The sequence below is a fragment of the Salmo salar genome, chromosome 14, assembly GCF_965601325.2.
Source record: "Salmo salar chromosome 14, fSalSal1, whole genome shotgun sequence".
In the NCBI taxonomy this organism is placed as follows: Eukaryota; Metazoa; Chordata; class Actinopteri; order Salmoniformes; family Salmonidae; genus Salmo; species Salmo salar.
Window position 1 is genome coordinate 108,590,202 of NC_138304.1, and position 27,423 is coordinate 108,617,624.

Below are 27,423 nucleotides of genomic sequence, written 5' to 3' on the forward strand. Positions count from 1 at the left end.
CGCTTGTCTTTCTGTGTGTGTGTGTGTGTAACCAGCGCGTGTGTGTGTAACCAGCGCTTGTCTTTCAGTGTGTGTGTGTAACCAGCGCTTGTCTTTCAGTGTGTGTGTGTAACCAGCGCTTGTCTTTCAGTGTGTGTGTGTAACCAGCGCTTGTCTTTCAGTGTGTGTGTGTGTGTAACCAGCGCTTGTCTTTCAGTGTGTGTGTGTGTGTAACCAGCGCTTGTCTTTCTGTGTGTGTGTGTAACCAGCGCGTGTGTGTGTGTGTGTGTGTGTGTGTGTAACCAGCGCTTGTCTTTCAGTGTGTGTGTGTAACCAGCGCTTGTCTTTCAGTGTGTGTGTGTAACCAGCGCTTGTCTTTCAGTGTGTGTGTGTAACCAGCGCTTGTGTGTGTGTGTGTGTGTGTGTGTGTGTGTAACCAGCGCTTGTCTTTCTGTGTGTGTGTGTGTGTGTGTGTGTAACCAGCGCGTGTGTGTGTAACCAGCGCTTGTCTTTCAGTGTGTGTGTGTAACCAGCGCTTGTCTTTCAGTGTGTGTGTGTAACCAGCGCTTGTCTTTCAGTGTGTGTGTGTGTAACCAGCGCTTGTCTTTCAGTGTGGTGTGTGTAACCAGCGCTTGTCTTTCAGTGTGTGTGTGTGTGACCAGCGCTTGTCTTTCAGTGTGTGTGTGTGTGTGTGTGACCAGCGCTTGTCTTTCAGTGTGTGTGTGTGTAACCAGCGCTTGTCTTTCAGGGGTGTGTGTGTGTGCATGTATATATTTATTATATCTATATCTAGCGCTTCTCTGTATATATATGTATGTATGTATATATGTATATGTGTGTGGTGTGTGTATATATACAGACAGACAGACAAGCACTAGAGAGGTGTGTGTATATATATAAAATCCAAAATGTAGTATAATTAAAAAAATGTTAGCTTCACTGTCCAAATACATATGAAGGGGACAGTATATTATATGGTTCTTGTGAGCATTACATTGTGGATATATATATATATATATATATAACTAGCTCTTGTGTTCCCCAGGCTGAAAAGAGTGTGTTTGTAGTGTCTGACCTTGGGTCCCTGATGAGACAGCATGTCCAGTGGCAGCTCAGCATGCCCCAGATCCGTCCCTACTACCAGGTCCAATCCAACAGCAGCCTGGTTGTCATCGAGGTCCTGGCCTCTCTCGGCCTCGGCTTCGTCTGTGCTAACAAGGTCAGTGGTAACATTTTTTTTTTTTTACATTTTATCGCTTATGTTTTTATGAAAAACATAGATCAATCAACTAACACTAACAGCTTGAATACCTTGTCATTCTGTGGGCTTTCTCTGTGCCAGTGGGATCACAAACTCTAAAGGATAGGTAATAACACATCAGTCACACTGACCCTCAACACGGAGGACCCTCAGGGTTGTGTACTTAGTCCCCTCCTGTACTCCCTGTTCACTCACGACTCCAACACCACCATTAAGTTTGCTGACGACACAACAGTGGTAGGCCTGATCACCGACAACAACGAGACATCCTATAGGGAGGAGGTCAGAGACCTGGCCGTGTGGTGCCAGGATAAAAAAAAAAAAAACTCTCCCTCAACGTGATCAAGACAAAGGAGATGATTGTGGACTACAGGAAAAGGAGGGCTGAAAACAACCCCATTCACATCGACGGGGCTCTAGTGGAGCGGGTCGAGAGCTTCAAGTTCCTTGGTGTCCACATCACCAACAATCTGTGATGTAGTCTCAGGAGACTGAAAAGATTCGTCATGCGTCCCCAGATCCTCAAAAGGTTCTACAGCTGCACCATCGAGAGCATCCTGACTGGTTGCATCACCGCCTGGTATGGCAACTGCTCGGCCTCCGACCACAAGGCACTACAGAGGGTAGTGTGAACGGCCCAGTACATCACTGGGGCTAAGCTGCCTGCCATCCAAGACCTCTATACCAGGCGGTGCCAGAGGAAAGCCCATAAAAGCCAATTGTCAGACTCCAGTCACCCAAGTTCTGGACTGTTTTCTCTGCTACTGCACAGCAAGTGGTACCAGAGCGCCAAGTCTAGGACCAAAAGGCTCCTCAACAGCTTCTACCCCCAAGACATTAGACTGCTGAACAATTCATAAAATCGCCACCGGACAATTTACATTGACCCCCCCTCCTCCCCCTTTTGTATACTGCTGCTACTTGCTGTTTATTATCTATGCATAGTCACTTCACCCCCACCTACATGTACAGATTACCTCAACTAACCTGTACCTCCACACACCTACTCTGTACCGATGCCCCCCTGTATATAGCCTCCACACTAACTCAGTACTAGTACCCCCTGTATATAGCCTCCACACTAACTCAGTACTAGTACCCCCTGTATATAGCCTCCACACTAACTCAGTACCAGTACCCCCTGTATATAGCCTCCACACTAACTCAGTACTAGTACCCCCTATATATAGCCTCCACACTAACTCAGTACCAGTGCCCCCTGTATATAGCCTCCACACTAACTCAGTACTAGTACCCCCTGTATATAGCCTCCACACTAACTCAGTACTAGTGCCCCCTGTATATAGCCTCCACACTAACTCTGTACCGATACCCCCCTGTATATAGCCTCCACACTAACTCTGTACCGATGCCCCCCTGTATATAGCCTCCACACTAACTCAGTACTAGTGCCCCCTGTATATAGCCTCCACACTAACTCAGTACCAGTGCCCCCTGTATATAGCCTCCACACTAACTCAGTACCAGTGCCCCCTGTATATAGCCTCCACACTAACTCAGTACTAGTACCCCCTGTATATAGCCTCCACACTAACTCAGTACTAGTGCCCCCTGTATATAGCCTCCACACTAACTCAGTACTAGTACCCCCTGTATATAGCCTCCACACTAACTCAGTACCAGTGCCCCCCTGTATATAGCCTCCACACTAACTCAGTACTAGTACCCCCTGTATATAGCCTCCACACTAACTCAGTACCAGTGCCCCCTGTATATAGCCTCGTTATTGTTATGTTACTTTTTATATATTTTTTATTTTAGTCTACTTGGTGTTAGGACCGTGCCTAAACAAGAAAACCACACAGGCATTTTCCAAGCAAGGAGAGACAAAGTCAAATAGTTCCATTACCGTTTGTAGAAACATGTCAAACGATGTTTACAATCAATCCTTAGGGTCTTTTTAACATTAATCTTCGATAATATTCCAACCGGACAATAGCGTATTCATTAGAGGAAAAATAAGGAACGGCGCGCCTGTGTGCCCGCACAGTAAACGACTCGTTGGTCTCTGGCTTGAGACAGCTCTTATTCTCTCCCCAGTAACAGTAGAAGCATGAAACAAGGTTCTAAAGACTGTTGACATCTAGTGGATGCCTTAGGAAGTGCAAAATGATCCCACACACACTGTAGTTTGGAAAGGCAATCGATTGAAAAACTACAAACCACTTCCTGGTTGGATTTTTTTTTCTTCAGGTTTTTGCCTGCCATATGAGTTCTGTTATACTCAGACATCATTTAAACAGTTTTAGAAACTTCAGAGTGTTTTCTATCCAAATCTACTAATAATATGCATATCCTACCTTCTGGGCCTGAGTAGCAGGCAGTTTAATTTGGGCACGTCATTCATCTGAATTTCCGAATACTGCCCACCTGTCACCAAGAAGGGCTTGTAAATAAGCACACCACGGTTAGGTCTACACCGGTTGCTTTTGACGCATTTCACAAATAACATTTTATTTGAACTACACGTCTAACTGTTTCATTGTCCTCTCCTAAAATGTAACTTGTATGTCATGTCTTCTAACGTATGTGCATATGATGTGTTGTCTCAGGCTGAAGTCAGTCTGGTGTTGGACCACGGCGTGCCCCCTGACAACATCATCTTCTCTGGAGTTTGCAAACAGCTGTCCCACATCAAACACGCAGCCAAGAATGGCGTCGACCTCTTGGTGTGCGACAGCGAGACGGAACTCTGCAAGATAGCCCGTTCTCACCCAAATGCCAGGTAGGTGCCCATGCAGACCAGAGTCTAAAAGGAAATTGCACATTTAGGTGTTTCTTGGTTTGTAGTTAACTGGGAAAAGTTGAAGTAATTCAAAACGGGAAAAAAGCTCCTTCACACTTTTTTATCAGTATCACATACTGATATGACCATGTCAGGTCTCTGTGAACTATGGAAGAGAGGACCGTGCCAGGTCTCTGTGAACTATGGAAGAGAAGAGGACCGTGCCAGGTCTCTGTGAACTATGGAAGAGAAGAGGACCGTGCCAGGTCTCTGTGAACTATGGAAGAGAAGAGGACCGTGCCAGGTCTCTGTGAACTATGGAAGAGAAGAGGACCGTGCCAGGTCTCTGTGAACTATGGAAGAGAGGGCCGTGCCAGGTCTCTGTGAACTATGGAACAGAAGAGGACCGTGTCAGGTCTCTGTGAACTATGGAAGAGAGGACCGTGCCAGGTCTCTGTGAACTATGGAACAGAAGAGGACCGTGCCAGGTCTCTGTGAACTATGGAAGAGAAGAGGACCGTGCCAGGTCTCTGTGAACTATGGAAGAGAAGAGGACCGTGCCAGGTCTCTGTGAACTATGGAAGAGAAGAGGACCGTGCCAGGTCTCTGTGAACTATGGAAGAGAAGAGGACCGTGCCAGGTCTCTGTGAACTATGGAAGAGAAGAGGACCGTGCCAGGTCTCTGTGAACTATGGAAGAGAGGGCCGTGCAAGGTCTCTGTGAACTATGGAAGAGAAGAGGACCGTGCCAGGTCTCTGTGTACTATGGAAGAGAGGACCGTGCCAGGTCTCTGTGAACTATGGAAGAGAAGAGGACCGTGCCAGGTCTCTGTGAACTATGGAAGAGAGGGCCGTGCAAGGTCTCTGTGAACTATGGAAGAGAGGACCGTGCCAGGTCTCTGTGAACTATGGAAGAGAAGAGGACCGTGCCAGGTCTCTGTGAACTATGGAAGAGAAGAGGACCGTGCCAGGTCTCTGTGAACTATGGAAGAGAAGAGGACCGTGCCAGGTCTCTGTGAACTATGGAAGAGAGGGCCGTGCCAGGTCTCTGTGAACTATGGAAGAGAAGAGGACCGTGCCAGGTCTCTGTGAACTATGGAAGAGAAGAGGACCGTGCCAGGTCTCTGTGAACTATGGAAGAGAAGAGGACCGTGCCAGGTCTCTGTGAACTATGGAAGAGAAGAGGACCGTGCCAGGTCTCTGTGTACTATGGAAGAGAAGAGGACCGTGCCAGGTCTCTGTGTACTATGGAAGAGGAGAGGACCGTGTCAGGTCTCTGTGAACTATGGAAGAGAAGAGGACCGTGCCAGGTCTCTGTGTACTATGGAAGAGAAGAGGACCGTGCCAGGTCTCTGTGTACTATGGAGGAGAGGACCGTGCCAGGTCTCTGTGAACTATGGAAGAGAAGAGGACCGTGCCAGGTCTCTGTGAACTATGGAAGAGAAGAGGACCGTGCCAGGTCTCTGTGTACTATGGAAGAGAAGAGGACCGTGCCAGGTCTCTGTGTACTATGGAGGAGAGGACCGTGCCAGGTCTCTGTGAACTATGGAAGAGAAGAGGACCGGTCACTAATGAATTTTTGTAAATAGTGTAAATTCTTCTGTCTATTATGTTAGTTTTATTTTTGTCAGCACCACAGGTCAGATTCCTGGGACATATGTAAAATGTCCTTAGTGAATAAAGTGAATTGTGCCTTGCTCTGTTCCTCCCAGGCTGCTGGTTCAGGTAACTACATGGGCCCAGGCAGCAGAGACCAGCATGGAGTTTGGCTGCTCTCTGAAAGGCTGTAGGCGCCTGCTGGAGGCTGCCAAGGACCTGGGGGTGCAGGTGGTGGGAGTGACGTAAGTACACATCTTTCACAGTGTACTTAGGATGCTGTTAAATGGTGACCATCACACGTAGTGCTTTGTCCATTTGGAATGATTTAAAGGGTTGGTTCATCCAATATACATGTTTAGGTTCAATTCATTTGACCTTGAGTTACCTGTTGGGGCTGTAGCGACAAATTGATCTGTTTTTACTTCTGCTTCAGGCAGTAGCTACCATGATTTAGCATCTTCCTAATCCTTACAATCGTATTTTTAGAAACCTAGTTACTACTGTTAGTACAGTAATTACAATTGTCTTTGGTTGTGTTTTCAGGTTCCACGTTCCCAGCTCCTGCAAGGACCTGCAGGCCTACACCCACGCGCTGTCGGATGCCCGCTGTGTGTTTGACATGGGGGTGAGTAGAGAGGAGCTTATGTGGGACGCTACTGTCCCACCTGCGGGACACACTATTCAACAGCCAGTGAAATAGCAGGGCGACAAATTCAAAACAACAAATCTCATAATTCAAATTTCTCAAACATACAACTATTATATCCCATTTTAAAGATACACTTCTTGTTAATCCAACCACATTGTCTGATTTCAAAAAGGCTTTACGGCGAAAGCATAACATTAGATTATGTTAGGACAGCGCCTAGACAAGAAAAACCACACAGCCATTTTCCAAGCAAGGAGAGGTGTCACAAAAACCAGAAATACAGATCAAATTAATCACTAACCTTTGATCTTCATCAGATGGCACTCATAGGACTTCATGTTACACAATACATGTATGTTTTGCGCGATAAAGTTCATATTTATATCCAAAAATCCCATTTTACATTGGCGTGTAATGTTCAGAAATGTTTTGCCTCCCACAACTTGCGGTGAATGTGCACATCAATTTACAGAAATACTCATCATAAACGTTGATAAAATATTAAATTGTTATTCAAAGAATTATAGATACACTTCTCCTTCATGCAACCGCTGTGTCAGATTTCAAAACAGCTTTACAGCGAAAGCACACTGCAATAATCTGAGTACAGCATTCAGACACGAAACCAAACCCGCCATTTGGTGGAGTCAACAAAACTCAGAAATAACATTATAAATATTCACTTACCTTTGATGATCTTCATCAGAATGCACTCCCAGGAATCCCAGTTCAACAACAAATGTTTGTTTTGTTCGATAAAGTCCATCATTTATGTCCAAATACCTCCTTTTTGTTCGCGTTCAGTCCACTACTCCAAATGCAGGAAACGCGCGAAAATGTCACAACGAAAAGTCAAAAAAAGTTATATTTACGTTTCGTAGAGATATGTCAAACGATGTATAGCATCAATCTTTAAGTTGTTTTTAACATAAATCTTCAGTAATATTCCAACCGGACAATTCCAATGTCTTCAGAAAAGAAAAGGAACACAGCTTACTCTCATGTGAGCGCGCGCCTCTGAGCTCATGTCATTTTCTCACTCATCTACTTCCAGGCCCTCTTGTTAGCTCCATATTCACAGTAGAAGCATGAAACAACGTTCTAAAGACTGTTGACAAGCTCCCTCACGACGCCAGGACAGCGGAGTCAATCACCACCTTCCGGAGACACCTGAAACCCCACCTCTTTAAGGAATACCTAGGATAGGATAAAGTAATCCTTCTAACCCCCCCCCCTTAAAAGATTTAGATGCACTATTGTAAAGTGGTTGTTCCACTGGATATCACAAGGTGAATGCACCAATTTGTAAGTCGCTCTGGATAAGAGCGTCTGCTAAATGACTTAAATGTAAATGTTGACATCTAGTGGAAGCCTTAGGAAGTGCAAAATGAACCCTCAGTCACTGTATACTGGATAGGGAATCACTTGAAAAATGACAAACCTCACATTTCCACACTTCCTGGTTGGATTTTTCTCTGGTTTTTGCCTGCCATATGAGTTCTGTTATACTCACAGACATCATTCAAACAGTTTTAGAAACTTCAGTGTTGTCTATACAAATATACTAATAATATGCAAATCCTACCTTCTGAGCCTGAGTAGCAGGCAGTTTAATTTGGGCACGCCTTTCAACCGAATGTCAAAATACTGCCCCCTACCCTAGAGAAGTTAACCTTCCTGATCAGAGGTCAACCTACAGACTTTATTCATAACCACTCCATCTGACCATGTCATCTCCCTCCTTAATACCCTGTAATAAGCTCCTCCACTCACCCCCATGTCATCACCCTCCTTAATACCCTGTAATAAGCTCCTCTACTCACCCCCATGTCATCTCCCTCCTTAATACCCTGTAATAAGCTCCTCTACTCACCCCCATGTCATCTCCCTCCTTAATACCCTGTAAAAGCTCCTCTACTCACCCCCATGTCATCTCCCTCCTTAATACCCTGTAATAAGCTCCTCCACTCACCCCCATGTCATCACCCTCCTTAATACCCTGTAATAAGCTCCTCTACTCACCCCCATGTCATCTCCCCCCTTAATACCCTGTAATAAGCTCCTCTACTCACCCCCATGTCATCTCCCTCCTTAATACCCTGTAATAAGCTCCTCTACTCACCCCCATGTCATCTCCCCCCTTAATACCCTGTAATAAGCTCCTCTACTCACCCCCATGTCATCTCCCTCCTTAATACCCTGTAATAAGCTCCTCTACTCACCCCCATGTCATCTCCCCCCTTAATACCCTGTAATAAGCTCCTCTACTCACCCCCATGTCATCTCCCCCCTTAATACCCTGTAATAAGCTCCTCTACTCACCCCCATGTCATCTCCCCCCTTAATACCCTGTAATAAGCTCCTCTACTCACCCCCATGTCATCTCCCCCCTTAATACCCTGTAATAAGCTCCTCTACTCACCCCCATGTCATCTCCCTCCTTAATACCCTGTAATAAGCTCCTCTACTCACCCCCATGTCATCTCCCCCCTTAATACCCTGTAATAAGCTCCTCTACTCACCCCCATGTCATCTCCCCCCTTAATACCCTGTAATAAGCTCCTCTACTCACCCCCATGTCATCTCCCCCCTTAATACCCTGTAATAAGCTCCTCTACTCACCCCCATGTCATCTCCCTCCTTAATACCCTGTAATAAGCTCCTCTACTCACCCCCATGTCATCTCCCCCTTAATACCCTGTAATAAGCTCCTCTACTCACCCCCATGTCATCTCCCCCCTTAAAGGGCCAACCACACCAAGGACAATAACTAAATGATCCATAACTATATATGTTGGCGAGCCTCCACACCAGCAGCCCTTTATTGTTCTGCATGTTGAAGGGGATGTCGACTACCATTACAGGCAACATCCGCGCTGAGCTAAAGGCTAGAGCTGCCGCTTTCAAGGCGCGGGACACTAATCCGGGACGCTTATAATAAATCCCTCAGCAGGCCGCGACCGGGAGACCCATGGCGCGGCGTAATTGGCCCAGCGTCGTCTGGGTTAGGGGGGAGGGTTTGGCCGGCAGCGACGTCGTTGTCCCATCGCGCACTAGCGACTTCTGTTGCGGGCTGGGCGCATGCGCCCTGACACGGCCGCCATGTGTACGGCGTTTTCCCCCGACACACTGGTGCGGCCGGCTTCCGGGTTAAGCTGGCGTTGAGTCAAGAAGCAGTGCGGCTTGGTTGGGTCGTGTTTTGGAGGACGCACGGCTCTTGACCTTTGCCTCTCCCGAGTCTCATTGCTGCAACTCCCGTACGGACAATTGGATACCATGAAATTGTGGCGGAAAAAGGGGTCGAGGTTAAAAAAACAAAAAAACAATACAGGACTAAGATTGAATCGTACTATACCGGCTCTGATGCTCATCGGCTGTGGCAGGGCTTTTTTTGTGCTCGCTTCGTGGCAAGCAACACTGAAGCATGCATGAGTGCACCAGCTGTACCGGACGACTGTGTGATCACGCTCTCCGTAGCCGACGTGAGTAAGACCTTTAAACAGGTCAACATTCGCAAGGCCAGACGAATTACCAGGACGTGTACTCGGAGCATGCACTGACCAACTGGCAAGTGTCTTCACTGACATTTTCAACCTCTCCCTGACTGGGTCTGTAATACCTACATGTTTCAAGCAGACCACCATAGTCCCTGTTCCCAAGAAAGCGAAGGTAACCTGCCTAAATGATTACCGCCCCGTAGCACTCACGTCTGTAGCCATGAAGCGCTTTGAACGGCTGGTCATGGCTCACATCAACGGCATTATCCCGGAAACCATAGACCCACTCCAATTCGCACACCGCCCCAACAGTTGACACGATCGCACTCCACACAGCCCTTTTCCACCTGGACAAAAGGAACACCTACGTGAGAATGCTGTTCATTGACTACAGCTCAGCGTTCAACACCATAGTTCCCTCAAAGCTCATCACTAAACTAAGGACCATGGGACTAAACACCTTCCTGTGCAGCTGGATCCTGGACTTCCCGAAATGATTTAATCCATTTTAGAACAAGGCTGTAACTCAACAAAATGTGGGGGAAAAGTCAAGGGGTCTGAGAACTTTACGAATGCAGTGTTCATACATAAGGTATGCTACAGTAGAAACGACCACATACAGATAATTAGCAGGCAGCGTGCCTTGGTTTGAGGGCAGGTTAACTGTCCTGTTGAGTAACAATCACATGTTGGAACAGTGAGTGCATTATGACATCACATGTTGTTGGAACAGTGAGTGCATTATGACATCACATGTTGTTGGAACTGTGAGTGCATTATGACATCACATGTTGTTGGAACTGTGAGTGCATTATGACATCACATGTTGTTGGAACAGTGAGTGCATTATGACATCACATGTTGTTGGAACTGTGAGTGCATTATGACCACTCCGGCTGGGGGGGGGGGGGTGACCAGCTGGATATTTGGAACTCACGCGTGAAAAGTTTATGTCCATAGACATCCTGTAAGTGTTCAATATCTAATTCTCAGGCCTGATTACCCTGTGTCCCCCCGCCCTTATCTTTTTTGCTCTTTAAAAAAAAAAACATTTCTGTCTCTTTCCTGGTTAGGCAGAGTTGGGGTTCAACATGAGCATCCTGGACATTGGTGGTGGATTCTCTGGCTCAGAGTTTCAGCTCAAACAGGTACATGATGATACCTCGCATCACATGGCATTACTTACAACAACAAAAAAACGATGCAGATTGCATGTTATCCCAAATGGCCCCCTATTCCTAATGGGGCCTGGTAATACGTAGTGCTCTATAGAGGGAATATAATGCTGTTTTGAACACAGACATTACTCAACTGACTTCTTCTCTCCAGGTTCATACCACCGTCAGACTGCTGCTGGATGCCTACTTCCCCACTCTGTCTGGAGTGCAAGTCATTGCTCAGCCTGGTAGCTACTACGTCTCCTCTGCCTTCACTCTGGCTGTCAATGTCATCGGCAAGAAGGTTGTGGCCCGGGACTGGAACAGCCTTGCTCAGGGTGAGCCTGCTGACTGAATACTGCCATCACTACTATTAATTGCTCCCGGGTTGCTGTTGATAATGACAGACCCTGGCCGTGACTCCACCCTCTAAGGGTGTCTCGGAAGTTAGGATGTGGTTAAAAAATAAAACATTTCTATTTAATTAATGGGATAGGATGGAGGCAGTATTTCTCTGTAGGATGAGAAAATATCTATAACAGAGCACACACACCGTGTAAGAGAATATCTATAACAGAGCACACACACCGTGTAAGAGAATATCTATAACAGAGCACACACACCGTGTAAGAGAATATCTATAACAGAGCACACACACCGTGTAAGAGAATATCTATAACAGAGCACACACACCGTGTAAGAGAATATCTATAACAGAGCACACACACCGTGTAAGAGAATATCTATAACAGAGCACACACACCGTGTAAGAGAATATCTATAACAGAGCACACACACCGTGTAAGAGAATATCTATAACAGAGCACACACACCGTGTAAGAGAATATCTATAACAGAGCACACACACCGTGTAAGAGAATATCTAAGAGCAGGTGCTGTAGAACATTACAATGAACCCACTAAGGGGCCTACGGTATATTGCAGTCTCTTTGTTGCTGTACTCCGTTTTGAAACATCCTGCCTGTCTCTTCATCCATCTTCAGATGAGCTGACACCAGATGACGAGCCAGAGTTCCTGTACTACCTGAACGATGGCGTCTACGGGTCTTTCTCCAGCAAGCTGCTAGGAAGCACCATCCCTGCCCCGGCTGTGCACAAGGTCAGTAGCGGCGGGCCGGGGTCCTCGTCAGAGGAGACGAGGTCAGTAGCGGCGGGCCGGGGTCCTCGTCAGAGGAGACGAGGTCAGTAGCGGCGGGCCGGGGTCCTCGTCAGAGGGGACGAGGTCAGTAGCGGCGGGCCGGGGTCCTCGTCAGAGGAGACGAGGTCAGTAGCGGCGGGCCGGGGTCCTCGTCAGAGGAGACGAGGTCAGTAGCGGCGGGCCGGGGTCCTCGTCAGAGGAGACGAGGTCAGTAGCGGCGGGCCGGGGTCCTCGTCAGAGGAGACGAGGTCAGTAGCGGCGGGCCGGGGTCCTCGTCAGAGGAGACGAGGTCAGTAGCGGCGGGCCGGGGTCCTCGTCAGAGGAGACGAGGTCAGTAGCGGCGGGCCGGGGTCCTCGTCAGAGGGGACGGGGTCAGTAGCGGCGGGCCGGGGTCCTCGTCAGAGGGGACGGGGTCAGTAGCGGCGGGCCGGGGTCCTCGTCAGAGGGGACGGGGTCAGTAGCGGCGGGCCGGGGTCCTCGTCAGAGGGGACGGGGTCAGTAGCGGCGGGCCGGGGTCCTCGTCAGAGGGGACGGGGTCAGTAGCGGCGGGCCGGGGTCCTCGTCAGAGGGGACGGGGTCAGTAGCGGCGGGCCGGGGTCCTCGTCAGAGGGGACGGGGTCAGTAGCGGCGGGCCGGGGTCCTCGTCAGAGGGGACGGGGTCAGTAGCGGCGGGCCGGGGTCCTCGTCAGAGGGGACGGGGTCAGTAGCGGCGGGCCGGGGTCCTCGTCAGAGGGGACGGGGTCAGTAGCGGCGGGCCGGGGTCCTCGTCAGAGGAGACGGGGTCAGTAGCGGCGGGCCGGGGTCCTCGTCAGAGGGGACGAGGTCAGTAGCTGCTTAGTAACTATTAAACCCACCAAAATCAAAGTTTAGTCATTTCTAACATGTACTGCCCTATTTTTTTGTATGAAAAGGGGATATAAAATGCAAGGTTAATGTCATGTGAAGTTTAATAACTTTAGTTTTTGATAAAATATGTGAAAAGTCCAGACAGGGCGTATTGGGTACTGTGTACCCATTAAGCCCATGGGTGTGCCAAATAAACCCACCTTCTTAAATAATCCATTTGAATTAATTTCCCTTACAAACTGGCATTTCTTTTGTAAAATGTCATTAGATATATCTCCCCTAAAGTTATTAAAATAAGCTGATTTATTACTATTCATCGCGAAAGTAGCACTCAAGTCTCCCCCTACTGTGTATTATAAAGGTACAGGTGGTGGGTAGGGCTGTGGCCCTCTCTCCAACCTTCCCTCCTGCAGTATGTATAGGTCTGTAGTAGGGCTGTGGCTGTCAACATAAATCCATGTAATATAGTCTACACCATCACAATAAATCCATGTAATATAGTCTACACCATCACAATAAATCCATGTAATATAGTCCAGACCATCACAATAAATCCATGTAATATAGTCTACACCATCACAATAAATCCATGTGATATAGTCTACACCATCACAATAAATCCATGTAATATAGTCTACACCATCACAATAAATCCATGTAATATAGTCTACACCATCACAATAAATCCATGTGATATAGTCTGTCTACACCATCACAATAAATCCATGTGATATAGTCTGTCTACACCATCACAATAAATCCATGTGATATAGTCTGTCTACACCATCACAATAAATCCATGTGATATAGTCTGTCTACACCATCACAATAAATCCATGTGATATAGTCTGTCTACACCATCACAATAAATCCATGTGATATAGTCTGTCTACACCATCACAATAAATCCATGTGATATAGTCTGTCTACACCATCACAATAAATCCATGTGATATAGTCTACACCATCACAATAAATCCATGTGATATAGTCTACACCATCACAATAAATCCATGTAATATAGTCTACACCATCACAATAAATCCATGTAATATAGTCTACACCATCACAATAAATCCATGTAATATAGTCTACACCATCACAATAAATCCATGTGATATAGTCTGTCTACACCATCACAATAAATCCATGTGATATAGTCTGTCTACACCATCACAATAAATCCATGTGATATAGTCTGTCTACACCATCACAATAAATCCATGTGATATAGTCTGTCTACACCATCACAATAAATCCATGTGATATAGTCTGTCTACACCATCACAATAAATCCATGTGATATAGTCTGTCTACACCATCACAATAAATCCATGTGATATAGTCTGTCTACACCATCACAATAAATCCATGTGATATAGTCTGTCTACACCATCACAATAAATCCATGTACTATAGTCTACACCATCACAATAAATCCATGTAATATAGTCTACACCATCACAATAAATCCATGTAATATAGTCTACACCATCACAATAAATCCATGTGATATAGTCTACACCATCACAATAAATCCATGTGATATAGTCTACACCATCACAATAAATCCATGTGATATAGTCTGTCTACACCATCACAATAAATCCATGTGATATAGTCTGTCTACACCATCACAATAAATCCATGTGATATAGTCTGTCTACACCATCACAATAAATCCATGTGATATAGTCTGTCTACACCATCACAATAAATCCATGTGATATAGTCTGTCTACACCATCACAATAAATCCATGTGATATAGTCTGTCTACACCATCACAATAAATCCATGTGATATAGTCTGTCTACACCATCACAATAAATCCATGTGATATAGTCTGTCTACACCATCACAATAAATCCATGTAATATAGTCTACCTACACCTTCACAATAAATCCATGTAATATAGCCTACACCTTCACAATAAATCCATGTAATATAGTCTACACCATCACAATAAATCCATGTACTATAACCTACACCATCACAATAAATCCATGTAATATAGCCTACACCTTCACAATAAATCCCTGATTTATTTTAGACATGGATTACATGGATTTAAAGAAACATGATATGAGGAAAATGTAATCTATTTCAGAAGAACAGAAAGGTATAAATCAGAACTGTCCTTACGTTATTCCCTGATCTGGCTGTGGGCTAGACTCGTTCATTTAGCAGGTCCTGATCTGGCTGTGGGCTAGACTCGTTCATTTAGCAGGTCCTGATCTGGCTGTGGGCTAGACTCGTTCATTTAGCGGGTCCTGATGTGGCTGTGGACTAGACTCGTTCATTTAGCGGGTCCTGATCTGGCTGTGGACTAGACTCATTCATTTAGCGGGTCCTGATGTGGCTGTGGGCTAGACTCGTTCATTTAGCGGGTCCTGATCTGGCTGTGGGCTAGACTCGTTCATTTAGCGGGTCCTGATGTGGCTGTGGGCTAGACTCGTTCATTTAGCGGGTCCTGATCTGGCTGTGGGCTAGACTCGTTCATTTAGCGGGTCCTGATCTGGCTGTGGGCTAGACTCGTTCATTTAGCAGGTCCTGATCTGGCTGTGGGCTAGACTCGTTCATTTAGCGGGTCCTGATGTGGCTGTGGACTAGACTCGTTCATTTAGCGGGTCCTGATCTGGCTGTGGACTAGACTCATTCATTTAGCGGGTCCTGATGTGGCTGTGGGCTAGACTCGTTCATTTAGCGGGTCCTGATCTGGCTGTGGGCTAGACTCGTTCATTTAGCGGGTCCTGATGTGGCTGTGGGCTAGACTCGTTCATTTAGCGGGTCCTGATCTTATCATTTACACTACAGGTCAACAGTTTGGACCTATTCATTAAAGGGTCTTTATTTTTACCATTTGGTGACGCTGAAATAAATCTATATATATATATATATATATATATATAAATAGATAGATAGATAGATAGATAGATAGATAGATAGATAGATAGATAGATAGATAGATAGATAGATAGATAGATAGATAGATAGATAGATAGATAGATAGATAGATAGATAGATAGATAGATAGATAGATAGATAGATAGATAGATAGATAGATAGATAGATAGATAGATAGATAGATAGATAGATAGATAGATAGATAGATAGATAGATAGATAGATAGATAGATAGATAGATAGATAGATAGATAGATAGATAGATAGATAGATAGATAGATAGATAGATAGATAGATAGATAGATAGATAGATAGATAGATAGAATCATGTAGTAACCAAAAAAAAGTTATTTCAGTTTTGATATATTTATATATTTATCTATCTATCTATCTTTGAGATTCTTCAAATTAGCCACCCTTTGCCTTGATGACAGCTTTGCACACTCTTGGCATTCTCTCAACCCGATTCACCCGGAATGCTTTTCAGGGAGCTGCCTAATGTATGCCAGTTAAGTTTTACAACCGGTGTAGAGCCTACAGGCCTATGGGCTAGGCTACATGAGGTGTGAGACTATGATTTGAAAAAGTCGCAAAGGAAAGGCTTGCGCTGTTTCTTGCCTTTACTGCACACAAGCTGAGCATCCTTCACAGAGCTTGAAAGGATCTGCAGAGAAGAATGGGAGAAACTCCCCAAATACAGGTGTGTCAAGCTTGTAGCGTCATACCCAAGAAGACTGAGGCTGTAATCACTGCCAAAGGTGCTTCAACAAAGTATTGAGTAAAGGGTCTGAATACCTATGTACAATGCACCCCTTCACTTTTCCCACGTTTTGTTACTTTACAGCCTTACTCTAAAATTGATTAAATTGTTTTTTTCCCATCAATCTACACATCATGACAAAACAAAAACATGTTTTTTTTGACATTTTTGCTAATTTATAACAAATTAAACTGAAATGCCACATTTACAATCAAGTTGTAGAAACATGCACCTGAGATCAGGATGCACCTGAGATCAATTTCGAGTCTCTTAGCAACGGGTCTGAATACTTATTTAAATAAGGTATTTCTGTTAAGGGGTTTTGTGTTTAGATTGAGATTTTTTTTCAAATCAATTTTAGAATAATGCTGTAATGTAACAAACTAAATGTGGAAAAGGTGAAGGTTTTGAATACTTTCCGAGTGCGCTGTATATAATATGATTAACGCGTTTTTTAATCAACTTAAATCTGAACAAAAAAATATTCATACTCATTTTATTTTAATATTTGGAATGTCAACACACTATCCCGACTGTGTTGCACTGCAAACCGGGCTTAATAAACCACATAGGACCGTAAGCTGGCAGGGAGTTGAGAAGCCTCCGTCGGCGGGCAGGGAGTTGAGAAGCCTCCGTCGGCGGGCAAGGAGTTGAGAAGCCTCTATCATTTGCTGAACATATAGTTTGATATGCCTCACCTGCTCAAAGACAATGTGTGTGTAATCTTAACCTCTCCTTCCACAGAGAGGGTCTACGACGGAGGAGCCAGTGTTCTCCAGCAGCCTGTGGGGTCCATCATGTGACAGCCTAGACCAGCTGGTAGACCACTGCCTGCTGCCTGAGCTCAGCCCTGGAGACTGGCTGGTCTTTAACAACATGGGGGCTGCTGGCCTAGGGGACCTCTCCTCCTTCAGTGACCCCTCAACCATCAGACCACCAGTCTACTACACTGTCTCCACTTCTGACTGGTACGGCCAAGTTATAGTGCTACAGGGGGAGGTCTAATGTGTATTTCTCTCTAGTGTTGCTTCATGTGTTGCGTCTGTAGTCAGAGGGTTAGAACGTAGCTTTCTTACCAACTAATGGCCGTCTCTAGTCCAGATAGTTTCCATAAGAAATGTTCATCCTAATGGCTGAATGGAGTGGAGACTCGGACACACAGGGAGCGGTGTTGTAGAAAGGGGAGCAGCATGAAGCAGCTGACTACAGCTAAACTAGCAACATCAGTCACACAGCCTTTCTCTCCTGTTCTACTGGTTTTCATATCAACTTTCTTTATTTGTCCAGAAGCCAAAAGCACTATCATAATCATATTAACTTGGTTTAATACACTTGGTGTAATCCTAACATACAGGAACTCAAATCCTTCTGCTCACCCGATCTAGAATTCCTTACAATCATTTTACCCACCAAGAGAATTCTCGTCCGTTATCGTCACAGCAGACACCAAGATGACCATCAAGAAACTTACATTTACATTTTACATTTTAGTCATTTAGCAGACGCTCTTATCCAGAGCGACTTACAGTAGTGAATGCATACATTTCATACAATTTCATAAATTTTTTCCTGTGCTGGCCCCCCGTGGGAATCGAACCCACAACCCTGGAAAGAGGTCTGGGAATATGACTGAATATAAACAGTGTAGTTATTCCCTCCACAAGGCAATCAAACAAGTGAAATGCCAGTACAGGGACAAAGTGGAGTCGCAATTCAACGGCTCAGACACGAGACGTTATGTGGCAGGGTCTACAGGAAATCACGGACTACAAAAATAAAACCAGCCACGTCACGGACACCGACGTCACGCTTCCAGACAAACGAAACACCTTCTTTGCCCGCTTTGAGGATAATACAGTGGCACCGTTGCGGCCCGCTAACAAGGACTGCAGGCCCTCACCCTCTCCTTCTCCGTGGCCGACGTGAGTAAAACATTTAAACGTGTTAACCCTCGCAAGGCTGTTGGCCCAGATGGCATCCTCAGAGCATACGCAGACCAGCTGGCTGGTGTGTTTACGGACATATTCAACCGCACCCTATCCCAGTCTGTTGTCCCCACATGCTTCAAGATGGCCACCATTGTTCCTGTTCCCAAGAAAGCTAAGGTAACTGAACTAAATGACTATCGCCCCGTAGCACTCACTTCTGTCATCATGAAGTGCTTTGAGAGGCTAGTCAAGGATCATATCACTGCCACCTTACCTGCCACCCTAGACCCACTTCAGTTTGCAGAGGACGCAATCGCTATCACACTGCCTTATCCCATCTGGACAAGAGGAATACCTATGTAAGAATGTTCATTGACTACAGCTCAGCATTCAACACCATAGTACCCTCCAAGCTCATCATTAAGATTGAGGCCCTGGGTCTCAACCCCGCAATGTGCAATTGGGTCCTGGACTTTCTGACGGGCTACCCCCAGGTGGTGAAGGTAGGAAACATCTCCACTTCACTGACCCTCAACACTGGGTCCCCACAAGGGTGCGTTCTCAGCCCTCTCCTGTACTCCCTGTTCACCCATGACTGCGTGGCCATGCACGCCTCCAACTCAATCATCAAGTTTGCAGACGACACAACAGTGGTAGGCTTGATTACCAACAACGATGAGACAGCCTACAGGGAGGAGGTGAGGGCCCTCGGAGTGTGGTGTCAGGAAAACACCCTCTCACTCAACATCAACAAAACAATGGAGAAGATCGTGGACTTCAGGAAACAGCAGAGGGAGCAGCCCCCTGTCCATATTGACGGGACAGCGGTGGAGAAGATGGAAAGTTTTAAATCCCTGGGCGTACACATCAGACAAACTGAAACGGTCCACTCAAACAAACAATGCGGTGAAGGCGTAGCAGCGCCTCTTCAACCTCTGGAGTCTGAAGAAATTTGGCTTGTCACCCAAAACCCTGACAAAGTTTACAGATGCACAATCGAGAGCATCAGCCTCGTACGGCAACTGCACCGCCCTCAATCGCAAGGCTCTTCAGAGGGTGGCGCGGTCTGCACAACCCGTCACCAGAGGCAAACTACCTGCCCTCCTGGACACCTACACCACCTGATATCACAGGAAGGCCAAAAAGATCATCAAGGACAACAACCACCCGAGCCACTGCCTGTTCACCCTGCTATCATCCAGAAGGCGAGGACAGTACAGGTGCATCAAAGCTGGGACCGAGAGACTGAAAAACAGCTTCTATCTCCAGGCCATCAGACTGTTAAACAGCCATCACTAGCACAGAGAGGCTGCTGCCTACACTGAGACCCAATCACTGGACACTTTAATAAATGGATCACTAGTCACTTTAAACAATGGCACTAAATAATGTTTACAAATCTTACATTACTCATATCACGTGTATATACTGTATTTTATACCATCTATTGCACCTTGCCTATGCCGCTCGGTCATCGCTCATCCATATACATTCATGTACATACTTTAGATTTGTGTGTATGAGGTAGTTGTTGTGGAATTGTTAGATTACTTGTTAGATATTACTGCACTGTCAGAACTAGAAGCGCAAGCATTTCGCTACACTCGGATTAACACATGCTAACCATGTGTGTGACAAATAAAATTTGATTTGAAACCATCCTAGTTCTTGAATATTTACGTTTTCTCTCTTTCAAAGTTGCTAATGGTTAAGTTAATCTGTCTCGTGAAACAGCTTGCATCAGGTGTCTTTTTTTTCCCCTCAAATTGAACGGTAGTGTACCTTACCATCTCTACCTTCAGAACCAGCTACCTACCTACCTTACCATCTCTACCTTCAGAACCAGCTACCTACCTACCTTACCATCTCTACCTTCAGAACCAGCTACCTACCTACCTTACCATCTCTACCTTCAGAACCAGCTACCTACCTACCTTACCATCTCTACCTTCAGAACCAGCTACCTACCTACCTTACCGTCTCTACCCCTTCAGAACCAGCTACCTACCTACCTTACCGTCTCTACCCCTTCAGAACCAGCTACCTACCTACCTTACCGTCTCTACCCCTTCAGAACCAGCTACCTACCTACCTTACCGTCTCTACCCCTTCAGAACCAACTACCTACCTTACCATCTCTACCCCTTCAGAACCAGCTACCTACCTACCTTACCATCTCTACCCCTTCAGAACCAACTACCTACCTACCTTAGTCTCTACCCCTTCAGAACCAGCTACCTACCTACCTTACCGTCTCTACCTTCAGAACCAGCTACCTACCTACCTTACCGTCTCTACCTTCAGAACCAGCTACCTACCTACCTTACCGTCTCTACCTTCAGAACCAGCTACCTACCTACCTTACCGTCTCTACCCCTTCAGAACCAACGACCTACCTACCTTACCGTCTCTACCCCTTCAGAACCAACTACCTACCTACCTTACCGTCTCTACCCCTTCAGAACCAACTACCTACCTACCTTACCGTCTCTACCCCTTCAGAACCAGCTACCTACCTTACCATCTCTACCCCTTCAGAACCAACTACCTACCTACCTTACCGTCTCTACCTTCAGAACCAACTACCTACCTACCTACCTTACCATCTCTACCTTCAGAACCAACTACCTACCTACCTTACCGTCTCTACCTTCAGAACCAGCTACCTACCTACCTTACCATCTCTACCCCTTCAGAACCAGCTACCTACCTACCTTACCGTCTCTACCCCTTCAGAACCAGCTACCTACCTACCTTACCGTCTCTACCCCTTCAGAACCAGCTACCTACCTACCTTACCGTCTCTACCCCTTCAGAACCAACTACCTACCTTACCGTCTCTACCCCTTCAGAACCAGCTACCTACCTACCTTACCATCTCTACCCCTTCAGAACCAGCTACCTACCTACCTTACCGTCTCTACCCCTTCAGAACCAGCTACCTACCTACCTTACCGTCTCTACCCCTTCAGAACCAGCTACCTACCTACCTTACCATCTCTACCCCTTCAGAACCAGCTACCTACCTACCTTACCGTCTCTACCCCTTCAGAACCAACTACCTACCTACCTTACCGTCTCTACCCCTTCAGAACCAGCTACCTACCTACCTTACCGTCTCTACCCCTTCAGAACCAGCTACCTACCTACCTTACCGCCTCTACCCCTTCAGAACCAGCTACCTACCTACCTTACCGTCTCTACCCCTTCAGAACCAGCTACCTACCTACCTTACCGCCTCTACCCCTTCAGAACCAGCTACCTACCTACCTTACCGTCTCTACCCCTTCAGAACCAGCTACCTACCTTACCGTCTCTACCCCTTCAGAACCAGCTACCTACCTTACCGTCTCTACCCCTTCAGAACCAACTACCTACCTACCTTACCATCTCTACCCCTTCAGAACCAGCTACCTACCTTACCGTCTCTACCCCTTCAGAACCAGCTACCTACCTTACCGTCTCTACCCCTTCAGAACCAACTACCTACCTACCTTACCATCTCTACCCCTTCAGAACCAGCTACCTACCTTACCGTCTCTACCCCTTCAGAACCAACTACCTACCTACCTTACCGTCTCTACCCCTTCAGAACCAGCTACCTACCTACCTTACCGTCTCTACCCCTTCAGAACCAGCTACCTACCTACCTTACCGTCTCTACCCCTTCAGAACCAGCTACCTACCTACCTTACCGTCTCTACCCCTTCAGAACCAGCTACCTACCTACCTTACCGTCTCTACCCCTTCAGAACCAGCTACCTACCTACCTTACTGTCTCTACCCCTTCAGAACCAGCTACCTACCTACCTTACTGTCTCTACCCCTTCAGAACCAGCTACCTACCTACCTTACCATCTCTACCCCTTCAGAACCAACTACCTACCTACCTTACCGCCTCTACCCCTTCAGAACTACCTACCTTACCGTCTCTACCTTCAGAACCAGCTACCTACCTACCTTACCGTCTCTACCTTCAGAACCAGCTACCTACCTACCTTACCGTCTCTACCCCTTCAGAACCAGCTACCTACCTACCTTACCGTCTCTACCCCTTCAGAACCAACTACCTACCTACCTTACCATCTCTACCCCTTCAGAACCAGCTACCTACCTACCTTACCGTCTCTACCCCTTCAGAACCAGCCCTACCTACCTTACCGTCTCTACCCCTTCAGAACCAGCTACCTACCTACCTTACCGTCTCTACCCCTTCAGAACCAGCTACCTACCTACCTTACCGTCTCTACCCCTTCAGAACCAGCTACCTACCTACCTTACCGTCTCTACCCCTTCAGAACCAGCTACCTACCTACCTTACCGTCTCTACCTTCAGAACCAGCTACCTACCTACCTTACCGTCTCTACCCCTTCAGAACCAACTACCTACCTACCTTACCATCTCTACCTTCAGAACCAGCTACCTACCTACCTTACCGTCTCTACCTTCAGAACCAGCTACCTACCTACCTTACCGTCTCTACCCCTTCAGAACCAACTACCTACCTTACCGTCTCTACCCCTTCAGAACCAACTACCTACCTACCTTACCGTCTCTACCCCTTCAGAACCAACTACCTACCTACCTTACCATCTCTACCTTCAGAACCAGCTACCTACCTACCTTACCGTCTCTACCCCTTCAGAACCAGCTACCTACCTACCTTACCGTCTCTACCCCTTCAGAACCAGCTACCTACCTACCTTACCGTCTCTACCCCTTCAGAACCAGCTACCTACCTTACCGTCTCTACCCCTTCAGAACCAACTACCTACCTTACCGTCTCTACCCCTTCAGAACCAACTACCTACCTACCTTACCGTCTCTACCCCTTCAGAACCAACTACCTACCTACCTTACCGTCTCTACCCCTTCAGAACCAACTACCTACCTACCTTACCGTCTCTACCCCTTCAGAACCAGCTACCTACCTACCTTACCGTCTCTACCTTCAGAACCAGCTACCTACCTACCTTACCGTCTCTACCCCTTCAGAACCAACTACCTACCTACCTTACCATCTCTACCTTCAGAACCAGCTACCTACCTACCTTACCGTCTCTACCTTCAGAACCAGCTACCTACCTTACCATCTCTACCCCTTCAGAACCAGCTACCTACCTTACCGTCTCTACCCCTTCAGAACCAACTACCTACCTTACCGTCTCTACCCCTTCAGAACCAACTACCTACCTACCTTACCGTCTCTACCCCTTCAGAACCAGCTACCTACCTACCTTACCGTCTCTACCCCTTCAGAACCAACTACCTACCTACCTTACCGTCTCTACCCCTTCAGAACCAACTACCTACCTACCTTACCGTCTCTACCCCTTCAGAACCAGCTACCTACCTACCTTACCGTCTCTACCCCTTCAGAACCAACTACCTACCTTACCGCCTCTACCCCTTCAGAACCAGCTACCTACCTACCTTACCGTCTCTACCCCTTCAGAACCAGCTACCTACCTACCTTACCGTCTCTACCCCTTCAGAACCAGCTACCTACCTACCTTACCGTCTCTACCCCTTCAGAACCAGCTACCTACCTACCTTACCGTCTCTACCCCTTCAGAACCAGCTACCTACCTACCTTACCGTCTCTACCCCTTCAGAACCAGCTACCTACCTACCTTACCGTCTCTACCCCTTCAGAACCAGCTACCTACCTACCTTACCGTCTCTACCCCTTCAGAACCAGCTACCTACCTACCTTACCGTCTCTACCCCTTCAGAACCAGCTACCTACCTACCTTACCGTCTCTACCCCTTCAGAACCAGCTACCTACCTACCTTACCGTCTCTACCCCTTCAGAACCAGCTACCTACCTACCTTACCGTCTCTACCTTCAGAACCAGCTACCTACCTACCTTACCGTCTCTACCCCTTCAGAACCAGCTACCTACCTACCTTACCGTCTCTACCCCTTCAGAACCAGTGTAGCTGGATATATTTGGGGCTCCCGAGTGGCGTAGCGTTTTAAGGCACTGCTTCTCAGTGCTAGAGGCGTCACTACAGACCCTGGTTCGAATCCAGGCTGTATCACAACCGGCCGTGATTGGGAGTCTCGTAGGTCGGCGCACAATTGGCCCAGCGTCGTCTGGGTTTTGCCGGTGTATGCCGTCATTGTAAATAAGAATTTGTTCTTAACTGACTTGCCTAGTTAAATAAATAAACTAAAAAATTACATTTTGGCAAATTATGTATTCTATTCTCTGCCTCATTCCAGTAGCTGCATGTTCAATACTGTGAGATGTTTTTTTTAATCTCTTATTGAAAAAAAGTCTGTTCATAGTATTTCCTGTTTAACCGGTTAATGGGGGTTGGTAAGTTGGCAACAAAATTGACTGAAATTTGCATCCATTCTCATATTGGATATCAGTGTGATGTCCATCATGATCGGAGTTCAGATACTGAGGTGATGCTGTACAAGAAATATTGGTGCACCCATATCTTCCATCTTCACTGTTTGTGATAGATAACATATCAAAACATTGACAAGATTTATACTGAAAAATATGTTTGGAAGCTATGCCATCATTGTCCATTCCTGCTTTTATTGTATTCCACTGCACCTTTTTATTAGTCCAAACGATTTTCCTCTGTGTTCTCCAGGTACAACATACAGGAGGCTGGGATAGCTGTGGACGACATCATGAAGAACTTCTCCATGGTCCAGTACGGTGCATAGCTCAGCTCTGTCCCTCCGTCTCCGCTGTGACGTCTGAGATCTCCTTACCCTGGGCTTTTAGTGGTCAACATTCCCAACAGCCTTGGAAAATGCAGTGTTCAACTTTCCAGGAAGGTTGATATAGACTTGTGATTTCCTGGGAACAGAAAACGATTTATTGGTGACCCATACATCAATTCTCAATTTGTTTTTGGAAAAAAAGAAAAAGATCAACGATTTATCCTTCTTCCTCCTCTTCCTCAGCCAGCTAGAAAACACGTTTCTCCCTCTTCCTCCTCGTTCCTCCTCCTCAGCCAGCTAGAAAACACGTTTCTCCCTCTTCCTCCTCGTCCCTCCTCCTCCTCCTCAGCCAGCTAGAAAACACGTTTCTCCCTCTTCCTCCTCGTCCCTCTTCCTCAGTCAGATAGAAAACACATTTCTCCCTCTTCATACTCGCCCTTCCTCCTCCTCAGTCAGACAGAAAACAACACGTTTATCCCTCTTCCTCCTCACCCCTCTTCCTCAGCCAGCTATAAAACACGTTTCTCCCTCTTCCTGCTCCTCCTCCTCAGTCAGATAGAAAACACATTTCTCCCTCTTCCTCTTCGTCCCTCATCCTCAGTCAGACAGAAAACACGTTTCTCCCTCTTCCTCCTCGCCCCTCCTCCTCTTCCTCAGTCAGATAGAAAACAACACATCTCTTCCTCCTCGCCCCTCTTCCTCAGTCAGATAGTAAACAACACAATTCTCGCCCTTCCTCCTCCTCAGTCAGACAGAAAACAACACGTTTAACAGTAACATATGCAACAAAATGGATGACTGTAGATGGAGCCCCGCTTCCTAACCAGCTTTATTCATTATATAGTTTACATAAATGTGTAATTGGTTCATTTCTATTATATATTGATTACCTGTTGACAGTCTTGTAAAAAATCACTTGTCTGTTCAACATGATGATGCATTTTGTCTATAGAAGAGGATTTGCCAGGTTTAATATTTAAAATCAGTACTACATTTTTTTTGCTTTTGACCCCATAGTGTAGTGAAAGTGAGATGTTAACCTTAACCCATTTTTTGATTAAGTTTCATATTTTATTTGGGTTTATTAATTGCATTTTTTGTAAAACAATATGGAGCACGTTTGCGCTCCAGCCAACATTTCCCCAAGTACATGCGGTTTAACAAAGCTGAATCTTCCCGTGGGAATACTGTTGTCTGTTTGAACCCTCTACATGGTTAACTGTGATTCCATTGTGACGTCTTAACGTTGTTAGTTGGTGAGAGGGGCATTTGAAGGATTTGTTGAAGTGATTTTCTTCTCAGAGGAGTTCTGAACAGAACTAGCTATGTTCTGTTTGCTAATGTACAGACAGAACTTTACCGGGCTAGCTAGAAATCCTTTTCGAGGAAGTGTTCTGGACAGCAAAGCCGACTACAGCATTACAGCCCATGGCTTTCACTCTCGTATATGCTGTATAGCTTCTCTGCTGGGTTAGAGATACAACAAACATCAGCCTTTAGGCTTGGACACACTTGGAACATTTTGGTATTTTTTTTGAATTTTTTTATAAACATTTCAACCACAAGTGTGTTTACAAGGCCTTGCTCTGTCGCCACAGCACATAGCAGTCCACCAATAGACTTGTCTTCGTATTTATGTGGATCTAGCTTCTCATGCCTCTCTTACTGTATGGTGATCTAACATGGAGTCTTGTACAGTTTTTAATGTCTAAATAAGGTGACCACAGCTGGACCCATATCTGATTTGTGTTCTTTCCATCTCCGTTGCTCATTGTCAATCCCAAGCTGTTTGCCATGACAATGAGTGACAAGGAAGTGGGCATGATAGCGCAAACAGACTGGCACTCGAGCTAGACCAGACCTGACTGAACTCTTAACTGTCGCCCTTTGTTGGAAAAGTAAAGTACTGGAAATTACTTTTTAAGGCACTAATGGACCATATCCTATTTTTGACTGTAAATTGTGCTTGTTAAAGTAATGCAAGTGATTAATTTAATACATCTTTTGGACTGAAACCCTGTCTTTGGAGTTTTGTTTTTTTGCATCTCTGGATATAGATAGATATATATATGTATATATGTATATGCAACAATTTGAATGATTTTACTGAGTAAATATAAGGAAATCAGTCAATTGATATAAATTTGTTAGGTCCGAATCTATGGATTTCACATTACTGGGCAGTGGCGCAGCCATGGGTGGGCATAGGCCCACCCACTGGGGAGCCAGGCCCAGCTCATCGGAA

General features: G+C 46.1%; 1 protein-coding gene across 1 annotated transcript in view; it reads left to right on the forward strand.

Moving 5' to 3' along the window:
- Window positions 1-27,193, forward strand: part of azin1b (antizyme inhibitor 1b) — a 30,818-nt gene extending 3,625 nt beyond the window's left edge. Inside the window, exons 4-12 of the mRNA XM_014143324.3 lie at window positions 1,025-1,198; window positions 3,814-3,986; window positions 5,698-5,826; window positions 6,128-6,209; window positions 10,804-10,878; window positions 11,060-11,225; window positions 11,892-12,007; window positions 17,302-17,525; window positions 25,103-27,193. Of these exons, the coding sequence (XP_013998799.2) occupies window positions 1,025-1,198; window positions 3,814-3,986; window positions 5,698-5,826; window positions 6,128-6,209; window positions 10,804-10,878; window positions 11,060-11,225; window positions 11,892-12,007; window positions 17,302-17,525; window positions 25,103-25,178 (1,215 nt within the window). The 3' untranslated portion in view covers window positions 25,179-27,193. The remainder of the gene's footprint in view (window positions 1-1,024; window positions 1,199-3,813; window positions 3,987-5,697; window positions 5,827-6,127; window positions 6,210-10,803; window positions 10,879-11,059; window positions 11,226-11,891; window positions 12,008-17,301; window positions 17,526-25,102) is intronic.
- The last annotated feature ends 230 nt before the right edge of the window (window positions 27,194-27,423 follow it).